The sequence below is a fragment of the Semicossyphus pulcher genome, unplaced genomic scaffold (genome assembly GCF_022749685.1).
Source record: "Semicossyphus pulcher isolate SPU_LCO1_2020_fin unplaced genomic scaffold, fSemPul1.0.p SCAF_11, whole genome shotgun sequence".
In the NCBI taxonomy this organism is placed as follows: domain Eukaryota; kingdom Metazoa; phylum Chordata; class Actinopteri; order Labriformes; family Labridae; genus Semicossyphus; species Semicossyphus pulcher.
In genome coordinates, this window is record NW_027211615.1 from 9,303,350 (window position 1) to 9,316,819 (window position 13,470).

Sequence of the window (13,470 nt, forward strand, 5' to 3'; positions counted from 1 at the left end):
CACAACACTTCAAGCTCAACAGACAGCTAGTTTCATCCTCTAACATACAGCTATGACACTAATTACCTAAATGACAAAAGCAATCTTTTACTCTTCATTATGTAGCATTAAGTTAGCTTCTTAGCTGCTGTTATATGAGGTTACTCAAACCTACACTCATGCATGGGGAAATTATTAATATTTTATTCCTAATGTGATCTAATAATACAATTTGAAAATGCACCTACCTGCAGAACAAACTTCTGATCAATGTAGCGCTTTGCAATGCTGGGCTGGAAGTCTGGGTTCTCTAGAAAGCGCAGGAGAAACTCGTAGACCAGCTGAAAGACAAAAGGGAAACATGACTAAATAGAAATATGTATCATAATACAACTGAAACAAACAATCCTCTTATCTAAAGGGCTAACATATCAGATCTTTACCTGAATATGAGGCCAGGACGCCTCTAGAGTGGGTTCATCCTCCTCTGGATCAAAATCCGGGTTATCACTTGGAGGCAGAGTGCGGAATATGTTGGTGCAGATCTGGAGGGAAGAGAGGGAGACTTATTAATAGAAAGTAAACAGAAAAAAAATGTTAAGATCCCAGGAGAGCATGGGAGAGGAAACATCAGGGAAAGAGGTGGTTATTTTAGGATGTTCAAGAATTAAACACACAGAGCACGGTAAGTACAATGCTGATGGGATCAAAGAAAAAGCTGCTCATGGAATAAAACCCAATACGGGTTTTAACAATGGAGGCCAATGTCTCGTTTCTGTCCAATGACTGTATATATAGATGGACGACGTGTCTCCATCTGCTCTCATTGTACGAAATAGATGCCAAAATAACCCCGTGATAGGCGCTGGTGAAATCATTTGGAGCCAGAGTTGCGCAGTAGAGATCAGCGGGTAGGGCTGCCTTAGCCACTTCCGATAACCAAAACACACACTTAATTTACCGAAACCACGATGATCACATATATGGAAACTTCAATGACTGTAGTGGTTGTTTTAGTTTCCTCTCGCTGTTCGCCCTCTACTCTGCTAATCAGGAACAGATCGGCTGCAGCAGCCGTATTTGTTTGTTTGGCTTCTGTCTTGTTTTGTAAGGTTGTAATAAAGGGGAAATTATCTAGAGGGCAAAACCGACATTTTTGTCCAGGGCAGTAAAAGTTGAGCATTTTACCATGGCGCTCTATGAGGACTCGCTTGACTCGCTTTTGGAGCTTGACTCGCTTTTGGAGCCAGCCTCAAGTGGCCATTTGAGGAACTGCAGTTTTTGGCACTTCTGTGTTGGCTTTATTTTGTTCAGTCCTGGAGGTTGACGCTTGAATAAAACCAGCTACTTGTAGCAAAAAATGTTTTGGGTGGATGTAGTTTAGTGTAAGAGAGGAGGGCAGTTAGCTTATAGCGTGACAGACTTAACTATACATTTAGTTAGAGTTAATTTGCCTTTATGTCAGACAAGTGAGACAAAGAGATTGTCACCGAAGCAAGGTACCAAACAGACATCGCATGGGCAGAGTTTTTCTTTTATAAGCAGCTGCCACAGTGTCCAAGGGGTTAAATTAATGTGGTCAGGAGAGTAAAAGTTGATTCCAACAAGTTCAAGAATCCAATAATACAAACACACATGCATGAAACATCACAGGCATCTCGCCTGTTGGAGTGGAAAGCAGCTATTTCTGTTTAATTTAACTGAGGATGTTTAATCGTTCCACCAGAACACGGAGGGTCTGAATGACACCATTACAGATTCAGCATCTGCAGCAACCCCCCATTAAAATTCTGTAGCGGAGACAATCAATGCAGACAGGTCACTGCCACCTCTATCCCACCTTGTTATTTTTAGCTAGGGTAAATTTGAGAGTGACACACACACACACACACACACACACACACACACAGCGGTAGGGAGCTGGAAAAGCTGGCATTATATGGCTGGATGAACACTCATGCTGAAAGACAACATCAAATTATTTATTGGCAGCTGGAAAATCCAAATGACACTAATGGGAGAGGAAGGGAATTTTTAAGCCTGACAGCGGCCCAAAATGTGGCATGCTGGAAAAAGTCATGGAAAAACTTGGCGAGGGAGAATCATTAGTGAACCGGCTAGGAGAAATGCAGCGGTTTGGAAATGATGAACACAAAGCGTGGACACTGAACGAATAAATCAGCAGACATAAAGCCGAACAAAGCTCAACACGAAACACAGACGGCGAAAAGATCTGTCAGTGAACTGGTTGGATTCAAGAGCTTACATCTACAAACCTGTCAAAATAAAAACCTTGAGAAAAATTGACTTGACCACAGATACCTTCAGGTCAGAAATTACTTTAATAAAGAAATAAAACAGAGGACAGTGAACTTGATTATGGTGGTATAATAAGTAGGATTTTCCTAGAAAAATAAAATATAGACTTTTACAAATATAATATAAATCATCACTTATGGGCCGCTACACATGTGTGTTGGTGAGTGTGAGTGCAGACCCTTGTGAGACCCTTCCCTCTGCATCTATTCTGTTGTTTTGCTTTGCATTGGACGTTTTCAGGAGGGGCGCTGTTGTGGTTCCTTGAGCCAAATCACAGCATATAGGTGAGTGTGGGGGCGGTTGAAATTGGCAACTGGGCCCCATTCAGACCGGAGAACACGGAGGAAGAGCGATGTAGAGTTGGCCTTCTTTCTGTTGGACAGGTAGGTGCCTTAAACCGGGTAGGACAAGCTAACCGGCGGTTAGCATGCTAGTGCAAAGGTAACCGTGATGCTGTCGGTGTTAGCTAGGCAGGGTGGGCGTGTTCTCGCATGAGAGCATGAGGGTGAGCTTCTGGTGATGAAGAGCCCAGGAGGAGGGGCCCAGGTAAATGTGTTGTTGACAAAATAAAAGGACAAATCATATTAAGATGTAGCCCATAGCAGCCTAGTAAACTACTTAATGCATATGAGAACAAGAGGGATGGTAAACACTGCTGTAGGTCGTCAGAGTGTTGGGGGAAGTCTCCCTCGTGTGTGCACTGAAACCAAAACGTGTGTGTACAAAAACTAAATTGTTTGTGTTTATCCCAGTAATGACTGGACTGCAAAATCCATGTTGTGGCAGAAGGTGACACCGGCGACTGTACTGAGACTGGTATACTGCCCACCCCTAATTAGGCTGCTATCCTGGAAGCTTCCAGGGATAACGAGGGGAGAGTAACATAACACTGCTGGGAAAGTTGAGTAATAATGCTTCGTGCCGCAGCATTCAGGTGATCTGGTTTTGATTTTCACATGACCACGTTAGCCTGATCTCGTTATAAGCTGAAAGGAATGGTATCCGCCCGGCGTGGTCTCGTGCTGCTGCGGCTCCATCCCCTTCAAGGTTGAATGAGCTGTGCATTCACAGATGCCCTTCAGCTCACCACTGTTGCACTGAGCTGTTATTTGCCTGCTTGCTTGTGTCCTTCCTGTTATTTTAGAGAAGTCTGCCAGTGTGCTGCAGCTGTTTCTGAGCTGAGAAAAAAAAACACCATCTGGAAACAACAAATTGTTCAATGTTCAAACTCGCTGACAGATACAATCTCATCGATTCTTCAGCCAAACAGTGACAGAGCCTGTTGACTGGCTGCATGTTTTATATGCGGTGATTCACTCGCTGTTTGAATTAAGTAGCACTTTGACACCTCTGCAATAAAGATGCACATGTAAGTATTTACACCCACGCCCAAAAACGACATCTGCTAGGCATTACATTCAGCATAACTTTGCTTTTGACATCTGTGGATGGCAGAGCACGGAGAACTGTGCAGCCAATAAGTCAGCAAATGTGGCTTTAATAGTTTTGATACAAAAGACAGGAGACATTTTCATCTCTATGTATCCGTTTGTCTTTAAAATGCAAAGAAAGCAATGAAACATGGCCATCACATTTCAGGGATCCCACTGTAACATCGTGCTATTGTTTGGTTTTTGCTATTTGCCATAAAGAAGATAAAGAAACAGAAAATATTCACATTTAGAAACATTTCTTTGCATTTTTGCCTTAAAATAACTTAATAAATTAATTTCTAAAATTGTTGCAGATTAATTTTCTTTATCAACTTGCTGCCAATGTAAGAAGATTATTATTTCCCTTCCTTTGCACGCCTGTACTACTCCACAGACTCCACTCACCTGTTGTTTCTGTGACTGGCATGTGTCACCTGTACTTCTCTGAGGGTTAAGTCAAGGTCTAACACAGGTACAAAATGTTGTAACGACAAGGCAAAAAGTCTGACTCTTAGGGCTGCACAATTAATCAAATATAAATCACGATTTTGGCTTCCAAAGATTAAATAAACATGACTGATGGCAATATTGACATTTAAAATGCTCCGCCTGTAGAAAACTCTTGCTGCATATCAAATCAAGCGCTCCCTAAACTAACAGCCACTCCCCCAGGGGGCGATGGAGAGGTTTGGCTTCACTTTTGGGGGAGCTGGCATGTCATGTCATGAGCCCAAGCTTGCAGAGGCAGCGTAGAGTGGAAGAGTAAAAAACAGAGACGGTCGAGAGAAACAAAAGTAAAATGTCCGGAACAGAAGCTGGTGCCCTGAAACGGCTCTTATTGGTTGTTTGGAGGTATTTCAGGTTTAGAGCAAGTGATGTTAAGCAAGAAAAACATGTTCAACCACCTGAAGAAACAGCACAACGTGCAGCATGATGAGTGTATGAAGGCCAACGGGAACGCCGCTACTCAGCGTCGCTCTGCAGGGTCATTCAGACATCCAAAACGGCGACACTGTACAGCACGACACCCTATCCACCCAACTCCCAAAGACACCCATGAAATTACCCATGATGCACCAAATTCAGGTAAAGAACCTCATTCTTTAGTCTTAGTTTGATGCTAAATGTGTATATGAGTCGCAATGAAGCACAAAATGGACCTGAATGCGTTGCTCTGTTTATTTAAATGTGAAATACAATAAAAAAAGGCCACAAAATGAATAATTGTGATTAATAAAAAGAAATCATGATCTCACTATTGAGCAAAAATAATCCTGATTATCATTTTGGCCATACTCGTGCAGCCCTCCTGTCTCTAATAAGATAACATTCAAAACAGTTTTAATTTCTGTAAATAAATCACACCAACAATCTCTTCAGGTGAGACAGACCTGCCTTAGAGAGCACAGTAATGGCTTTAAATCCTTATCTGCAGAGGATGTAGATGGATGCAGGCGCTGATAATGAGGGAGATGAATACACAAGTGTGCTACCTCTATCAGCTCTCTGTGGTGTATTATTACTCTGCGTTCCCTGGTGTGAGGCACATCATTGGTTGAGCTGGAGTCACGTGACTCACGGAGTGGGTTGCCAGGCGGCTGTATTGAGCCTCAGTGTGATGCCCATTTTTATGGAAGAGAGCTCTGAGGCCAGACGCTCACGAAGTCGAGATAAAGGAGGTGTTGTTTGATACAAATCATTTTCAATATCACAGAAAGGCTTTAATAGCTTGTCTCCATTGAGAGTATTAATCCGTCTATTCGTATGCCGACAACAGGGTGAGACACATTGAAAAGATACATGAGATGAGACGGAGAGGTTTATACAGTTGTTAAATACAATGGAAGATAGTAGTTGTAGTTTGACGAGCTTTTCTGGCTTGCTTATAAACATAGATTGAGCAGCAGAGACTGTGACACACAGCTCATGAGAAAAATGACTGTAAAGCTATTAGCCTCTGATTGCTGCATCCTGCCTCAAACATATCAGTTCTCCTCCAGTTCAAAACTCCCCTTTCTTTAATTTACTGCAAGTTTTCCTTCCTGACAAGTTCACTATCCCCACGTCCACCCAAAAATAAACGGCCATAGATCCGCTTACAAATCATAGAAGACGGCAACTTCCATGTTCTTCAATGCAGGAACTGCTGAAAGATACAGTCATTTGGCCAATGGTAATGCTAACTAACAACATGGTCATTCCACCAAAATATTCCAACAGTAGTTAAAGCTCCCCTCCAGGTAAAATCCAGTGTTTAACCTTGTAAACATCTCCATGTGGTGTTCTTCATGTGCTACAAGACATATCAGGGACAACATCAGCAGTCATCTCCATAGCTGGGCCTGTCTGCTTTTAAACTGCAGTGTACCAAGGACAGGCTGAACAACACGTTTTCAGATCGGCAGGTTTGAGACGTCACAAAGCTAAGGAGCCAATCCTGTTAATGGATGGGGTGACGCTATGCGTATCATTATGTGTTACCTATGGCAACCACTTCGGCGATGCGCAAGCCAGCTGTAACCATCATTGTAATTTTTGCAAACTCACTACTGACTACTAACGTTAACATCACTACTACTAATTGCTACATTTTAAGCTAGCTAGGAGGATTATAAGTCTTAAAACATGACTGGAGTTGGTCTTTAAAAAATCTAACTTTATTATCTCCCTAATAAACATAAGACAAAGACTAATAACAATAATTAACTGACGAAAACTGCAGGGGAGCACACTGTCTGTACAACAAAACCTGTTATATAATTCACCACACAAACATCCGGCAACCTAAATTAATTCCTCTGTCACTTAACAATTATTTAAATGACTATAGTATGTCGGGAGAGAAAACATGTTGAGCAAATTTCATGGATGGAAAAAAGGAAACAGTGGTTTATGTGTTTGGTAAAGTAATGACGGGGGATCGTATATCGGGCCGTGCAAAATGACTGTTAGTGAAATCGGTGCACGCTTGCCAATGACAAGAGGAAGCTGCAGCTCCATATGGGGTCAAATTGAGGGTGACAGTAGTAGCAACCAACACCTAGCAACACACGAGATGAGAGAGAGAGAGTGAGGGGGAAGAAGGGCTGAGAAGAAGAAAAAGTGCAAGCACAGAGTGCAGCAAAAACGAGGGAAAAGGTCGAAATCAAAGCAAATAAAAATGGAATTATAGCTCAAAGATGTTCTTCTCAAGTAACCCTGCAGGCTTTTCACTCATACCTGGCATGGAAAGGCAAGAATTCAATCAAAAACCTGTCTGGGAGAAGTGATTTACTGTAATATACACATAACATCAATTATAAAGATTGCAAAAGAGGCAAAACCTCCTTTTGCATACATGAGAAACCTTGCCGTTTGCACTCCTAACAACCTCTGTGATCAAAGCAGTCCTCACGGCAGCAGAATAATGGGCAGCACTTTGAACACTCACCTCTTCATTATCATGTGATGCCAAGCATGGAGTATCCCGGAGAGCTGTTATCAAGCCAGCTTTCTGAAAGTGCAGCTGCTATTAGTCTAACCTCACTCAGAGGCCCGTCTGTAGTGCAGACACTCGGCTCTGACCGGGGTTTTGCTCTTGAGCTTGAATCATATTCCTCCGTCCTGCCCTGAATGGGTAAACATTACGAAGAATGACCAGTGATGGTACCTGTGCACCAGCCAGAGTCATGCATTTAAAGTACTTCAGCCTTACAGACCTGCTAACCTGCTAGCATGGTTGCACAGGGGGTACTACCTGCTAATTAGCTTCTAAATAATAAGTAGCTCATTATCCAGATGTTGACCTGTTGCTCACACTCACACACTTTTCTGGCTGCATTCTATTGACAAAGTCCCGCCCACCTTGGTTACTGTTGCTATGCCTGTCAAACTTTCGCACCGGCATGTAAATATTATGCTGCTTTCAACTATTAGAGTGAGAGGGGTTCCAGGGGAAATAATAGCAAATTTCTGGACAAATAGTTCCCAAATATCAGAGAGAAAGAGACAGAAAGGACGACATCTGAAAGCTACATCCAGAATATAATCAGCGGAGTGTTGAGAATGAAGAGGACATAAAAATCGAGGCCAAAGCTCATCGGTCCCAATGCAAGCGTCAGACACCCCACGTCTTGACATGTCATGTTAGGGACGATCATATACTGGAACAACAATGTTCTTGCACAGCAGGGTGAGTCAATATATAGTTTTATTTTAAGCTAATATTTAGTTATGCCTCCCTAGAACTTTCAGTATCTAACATGTTTTAGCCCACTGCTAGCAAAACTAAATTATTCCACTTTTTCATTTTGTGTAAAGCGAGTCAGGATATTGCTCACATATCGTGGGCTTGATCCAAACACTCCTCAAGGCACAACAGGAAAGCCCAACAAAACCCTGTACAAGTCTGCCACAGCAATGGCACAAACCAAGGGGTGGTAAAATAAAGGCTGTGCCGATAGCATCAGTGGTGGTAGAGAAGGCCAGACATGATCGCAGGCGAGGCCAGTTGACTGTCTTCCACAGTTTTTTATCCATGTCGTCATCTCTCCTCTTGAGTTTTTAAGATTCGGAAACGTGAAAAATATGACATCCCCATCTAAACTTTGAGGATATCTGCTGTCGGACTTGCAGATTCCATATGCACACCGTTTTGGCATTTCTCCTTGTTCTGAAAGCTTGACAGTCCTCCCGCGCCTAGTTACGGTTGCTAACGTAGGATTTGACAGTGGCCGTTCAAGGGAGGGGCTTAGTGAAGGGTCGATTGAGATTTTAAAATGAACTGCAAATTAACAACAGCAAATGTTCCTTATTCTGGTAGTGTGACTGACTAAAGATATCAGAGGATTTGCTGCCATGTTTACTTTCTTTTTTGGCACATTAAAAAGTCAATCTTGCCATTTTGCAGATAGGACACAAAATCTCATAACTATTCTGTAATTACCAAAATATCCATATTTAGTACAAGTCTACATGTTTTACAGTCAGAGAAAAGGGTGAAATTAATGGCAAAGTGTATCAGCGTGATGGTAGAAACTAGCTAAAGGTTTCGTCTCTTTCTTTTCATTCGCTATGCTTGTGTGTAGAGCTTTACAGCTTCAACAAGCGTCTGACAGAGTGAAGGTGGAGGGCTGGTACTTATTTAAATTCTTGTGTTATTAGCAGCCAAAACTAATGCCAGCCAAAACTCTCCAGGCGGACTCTCCTCTAGTAATCAAAACAGTGTCCTTGCTGTGTGTTTTTAGTTGCTTTGAGGGTGGGGCCGGCACAACAACTGGGTACAGAATGTCACTAACATACATACTGTGTCCTCAACACAGATGCATCAGTTTAAACATTGACATTAAATGTAACCTGACCGACATTGTTACCCGTCATGTTTGCATTGCCAGGAGTACCCGAAGCTAGCCGACACTGACAGTGAAGATTTTTCTGCAACCCTGTTATTTGTTGTTTCTGGCAGATATGATTAAAACAGTGAAAAGGCTTGATCACTATAATTTAACATCTGCACCAAACACACAAGCTACAACAGAGATAAATTAATTCAGAAAATATTAAAAACTTGACAGCTACACAATAGTGTTGTCTGAGTGTGACAGTTAATATTTGGGTGCTTAAGAAATATCAGCACTAAATGTGTCTATAATATAACTGCACTCTATTGAGGACGAAGCATGTCAATGATAGACACTTCTGAATTTACATTTTTATGAAACATTAAAGCAGGAACTCTGATAATCAAGGATACATTGAATGATGAAAACACGGATATGTTAATAAACTTGCAGCCACTGATTTGATTGTGCTCCACCAAAGTGCAGAGCAATTACACATCCATTATGTTAACCATCGATAAACTGAGTGCAAATATCACTAAAATACAACAAAAACTTTCAATACTAACACACACCTCTACACACACCAGACTGGTCAGATTCAAAAACTTTTAGCTAAAGAGAGATTTAAAGTAATAGTCTTGAAGATTTTCATTTAAATAAATGTCTGTTAAGTCACTATCTATCGCTGAATGAGGTAACACAATGGTGATTGAGCCTATGGCCCACTGATGAAAGCCTTTGCATTTGCAGTTATATAGTAGAATTACTGTGGTGACATTCACGGAAAAAAATCACAAGCGGCGCCCAGTTAGTGATGCGTTTTCCATCACCCAGCAGTGGTTGGTCTGCCAGAGAGGGTAGGCGGAGCTAAGCGGCTGCTTTTCAGGTCTCTGCAGGTGTTGCGAGTAAACAGAACAAACAAACAAACAAACAAAGAAAAGATGGATGACTACAGATACAACTTCAAAAATAAGTGAAAATCCAAAGAAAAAGAAACAAATTTGACGCTCAGATGAAGGCAAACAGTCTGAAAAGGAAAGCGACCGTCAGCGATGAAAATCAAGAGTTACAACCGGAGCCCGGAACATGCAGCACTGTCTGGATATCTGGGAAGTGTGCTCCCGGAATTACCGTTTATCGCCATAGGTGCCGCCAAAGAGAATGAAACTGAGATCTTCAAGATTACCACTTTAATAATTTATTCTAGAAATCGTAAAGCTTTTCTGTCACAATCTACAATATGGTGCCACCATTAATGGCATAAGAAAAAGTACAATTAAACTGAATTGGCCGTCAATGTAATCATGTACAGAACCTTTTGTATTCTTTAATGTAATTAGCGTACAGACTGAATAATCGGGCAGACCATCTGCTTATTGATGTAGCTTTCTGGTAATGAGTGTTTATGTTGTGCCGCTTTGCAGCATCCAGATAATATTATTTCCTGTAGAGTCATTACTGTGATTTCCACAGCAGCTTCAGTGTGATGGAAAAAGTTTTGAGACCGGCTGAGAGATAATTAATTAATCAACACTCCCTCTGTTTTTAGTTCCACATTACTCAGCTCTTTTGCACTTTACGTTGTTGCACCAGCATAAACCAAAACAGCAGGTGTCCTTAGTGATGCTCACACACCCTGTGCATCCTTGACCTACCACTCCGAGCTTCTGCATTAGAAATAAGACCCTCAGTCTCAAAAACTAAACTCATTTTATTGTATAATTTTGGTGCACAAACATACTTAAAATAACAATCAACTCTTCCAGTCCATCTTATTTTGCTCCCACAATCTACGTGTTGAACAATGTTAAACCTGTTAAACACCAACAGTGTGAGACAAACTGAACCCTTAACCAATAGTTTCCATCTATGACACGGATTACTGCCTACAGGCCGTTAATAATCTGCAGACTCCTCGACTCAGCTGTGGATGTGCTCATTGGTTAACCATCATGATAATCTGCAGTGTGGAGTGAATCACTGCAGCGCTGACTACAGTACTGACTGTTGTGTTCTAAATGTTGCACATGACTCATTATTTTTCTGTAGGAGGAAACGCGGCTGCTCAGGGCACCTGCTCCATCAATGCTGATCTATAGCATGTTGGCCAAAGATTCTCTGCAGGAGGGTTGGGTTGGTTTTCAAACACGCTTTTATTTTATTTTAAACCACATTCCTGCAACAGCAAACGTGTCACTGAACACCAACATTCACTAGGTTGGCCCTGTGCCCTGACTTTTCTAGTGAATGCAATGGTGGAAATACAGTTTTTCTCACATAGCGTATAACTTCAAGTGTCATTTTTAAAATGCAACTACATGACTTATTTATGATTATTTCCAAAGTTTTCCACTTCTCTAAGAGTAAAACTGATTTATGACAGCTGAACTCAGATAACAATCATACCAGACGAACATGACAACCAAATATTTCACAGGTATGCATCACTCGTATGTTTCATCATCAGTAGAACAGGCTGCCCTTTATGATACCAGTTTTGTTTACATCTTGTTTGGATGTTTGATTCATTGTGATTTGATAGTTCTTATGTATGCTTTATTATTCTATATCTGCGGCTGTTTTTTAAAGACTTTCATAAATAAATATGATCGAGAGGAACCCTTCATTTTGAATACCGTACAATTCGGTGTATAAGACGCACTTTTAATACATTTTTTTCATCTAAAAAGTGGGCTGCGTCATACTGTATATACTGGTGCGGCCAATATACCAGTATAAAATGCAGAGAGATGTATATTATGGAGTTACTGTATTTTACCCAGGCAATGGCGCTATCCAGTGGTGTTGTCACATCTCCGCATTAAACTGTTTCCGGGTCCAAGCCGCTACAACGTTTCCTATTTACAGGATGCCGCAGTGCTAACTTGATTGTTGCTGACGCTTCGTCTCAGACATGCACCGTCATCAACGCCATTGCAGCCGTCACCCTCACAACAATCTTCATTACCGTAGGCTGCCAGCTACCACAAGCTACAGCACCGGAGGCTAGCAGGATTGCAAACTCGACATGGTGAAACAGATGGTAGGCTGTAACTTGTGTGTGTTTTGAATGCGTTTTAAATTAAAATAAATTAAAATAGTGTTGAAATAACTTGTATACACGTTTTTATTAATAAATAGCTATAGAAAACCTTGCTCTTGGATACCCCAAAAAACAGAGTGCGTCTTATGATCCGGTGCAACTTATATATACGGTATATATTGTATCTTATGATTAACTTTTTCCAGAGCCATTTTCAGACAAGATTGAGAAATTCAAGGAGGAACTCTATGATGTTTTTGTCACACTGAATGTGCTCAGGCTTTTAAAGTTGCCTCTTAATGGATGTCTTCAATAAGTATGGAAAAGTCTCTCTGGACTTCAGAATATCACATAACATGCAGGAACATAAATGCTCTTAAGCAGCACTGCTTCCTGAGGGGTGGAAAAGAGACACAGGAGAAGAAGAGATGCTAAAAAGTATTCACCATAGAGTAGCGTTTATGAGGTTTGTTGTGTGTTAGCTACAGGAAGTCTTGTTGTTACGCTTAAGGTTAGTGTAGGTTATTTAAAGTTTTTATTAAATCTTAATTAAGTGGATTCATTTAAAGGTCAATAGGATTAATGCAGCAAACCTTTAACAGCTAGCTAACATAGTGGTTAACGTAGGTTAGGTTTTGCTCCAAATAAAACGTGAAAAAGTGTTACAAAGACATTTAGTTTGTACGGAGAAAAGTCTAAATCTAAGGGTGAGAGAGAGAGGGGGAATGAATTAGAGAGAAAAAGGCTAAAATACAGCAAGAATATTGGGTTTCTGTGTCATTGTGCTGTGGATTTTGTGCTTAAATGTTACGTGCTAGTGGAGAGGTTCAGTATGAAGACGGCAACATGTTCCTCACATGCTGCTGACATGACACACCCCGTCTAGACACACAATCCGCCTCCATTTTTTAATCCTGTTCTAGTGCACAGGATATTGCACAGTGACACAGAGGAGACCTTTGTGCTGTTTAATAATAAACACTGAGCTTTGTTTGCAGAGTTTATATTCTAAATCTAAAAATCTAGAGTAAAACAAATAACTTCAATTCCTAAAACTTGTTTCCTCACCATGTCAGTGATCTCCGGGTACGTAGTTTCCACCAGCACGCCTCTGTTGGTGGACACGTACTCCACAAGCTCGTTAAGCGTGGCCCTCTTGATCTCCTTGCTCTTCAGGTCCGTCACTGAGTCAAGGAAGTCGAAGAGCATGCAGCACTGCTGGAGTTTCTGGGTGAACAGTTCCTGCTGCTCTGTGGAGGGGGCATCTGGAATAACACAACAAAGAAAGAAGATACACTGAGTCACTGCTTGTAAACGCTATGATCTAATGCTCAATGGAAACAGATTAGAGATGAGACAGCTGCAACGGCTCCCC

The 13,470-nt window shown here is 41.4% G+C and overlaps 1 protein-coding gene across 1 annotated transcript in view; it reads right to left on the reverse strand.

The window, feature by feature from the left end:
* Nucleotides 1-13,470, reverse strand: part of ppp2r5a (protein phosphatase 2, regulatory subunit B', alpha isoform) — a 52,034-nt gene that overhangs the window by 19,145 nt on the left and 19,419 nt on the right. The window contains exons 2-4 of the mRNA XM_069685728.1: nucleotides 13,164-13,360; nucleotides 423-524; nucleotides 228-320 (exon numbers count right to left, since the gene is read on the reverse strand). Of these exons, the coding sequence (XP_069541829.1) occupies nucleotides 228-320; nucleotides 423-524; nucleotides 13,164-13,360 (392 nt within the window). The remainder of the gene's footprint in view (nucleotides 1-227; nucleotides 321-422; nucleotides 525-13,163; nucleotides 13,361-13,470) is intronic.